The sequence below is a fragment of the Trypanosoma conorhini genome, assembly GCF_003719485.1.
Source record: "Trypanosoma conorhini strain 025E chromosome Unknown Tco_14.4_contig_01178, whole genome shotgun sequence".
In the NCBI taxonomy this organism is placed as follows: Eukaryota; Euglenozoa; class Kinetoplastea; order Trypanosomatida; family Trypanosomatidae; genus Trypanosoma; species Trypanosoma conorhini.
Window position 1 is genome coordinate 3,820 of NW_021705105.1, and position 696 is coordinate 4,515.

General features: G+C 61.8%; 1 protein-coding gene across 1 annotated transcript; it reads left to right on the top strand.

Annotated features, from left to right (window-relative positions):
• Position 1: 1 nt before the first annotated feature.
• Positions 2 to 694, top strand: Tco025E_09577 (trans-sialidase; the record flags this gene model as incomplete). The annotated part of the gene is made up of 1 exon (XM_029376389.1): positions 2 to 694. A coding segment is annotated over one exon (693 nt), but the record flags the coding sequence as incomplete, so codon positions are not given.
• Positions 695 to 696: the final 2 nt, after the last annotated feature.

Sequence of the window (696 nt, forward strand, 5' to 3'; positions counted from 1 at the left end):
TGTGAAGGACAATAAAATACTGCTTCTGCTGATGAGCTACACGGAACCCACAGGGACACAGAAGCCACCGGCATCGGGCAGTTGGGGTGCTGCGCTGTACACCGGCACGGTCGCAGGCTCCGGTGGAGCCAACGCAATAACGTGGACGGAATCCACCGAGTCATCATCATCAACGCTGAATTCCACCTTCACCACCGAGATGGATGCAAAGAAATGGAGGTCTTTTGTGGACAACGCGGGGCGGGGCGTAATGCACCAAGGTAAGGTTTTCTTCCCCCTGGTGGCGGTGAGCTCGGAAAGCGGCGTGCGTGTCTGCACAGTCATCTCTTTGACGGAGCGCAGCGGAGTGACTGCGGGGAGCGGGACGTGGAGTTTCCCTTCGAGCGTTGCGGTGGCTGAGGGCTGCGTCGCCGCGACGCTCCTCGAGTGGAAAAAGAAACTCCTCATGATCGCCGTGACCGAACTTCGGCGCTACCGGCTGTACGAGTCGGCTGACGCGGGGGCGACGTGGACGGAGACGACGGGGACGCACGCGCCCCTGTTGGGCGACTTCCTCAACGGCGTCGAGCCCGGCGAGGGAGACGACTTCATCACCGCGACCATCGGCGGGACGGAGGTGGTGCTGTTTGCCCGGCGGTGGCACAGCTACGACAACGCGACAGGCGCCATTGGATGTGTGCTTCAGCTTTGGGTGAC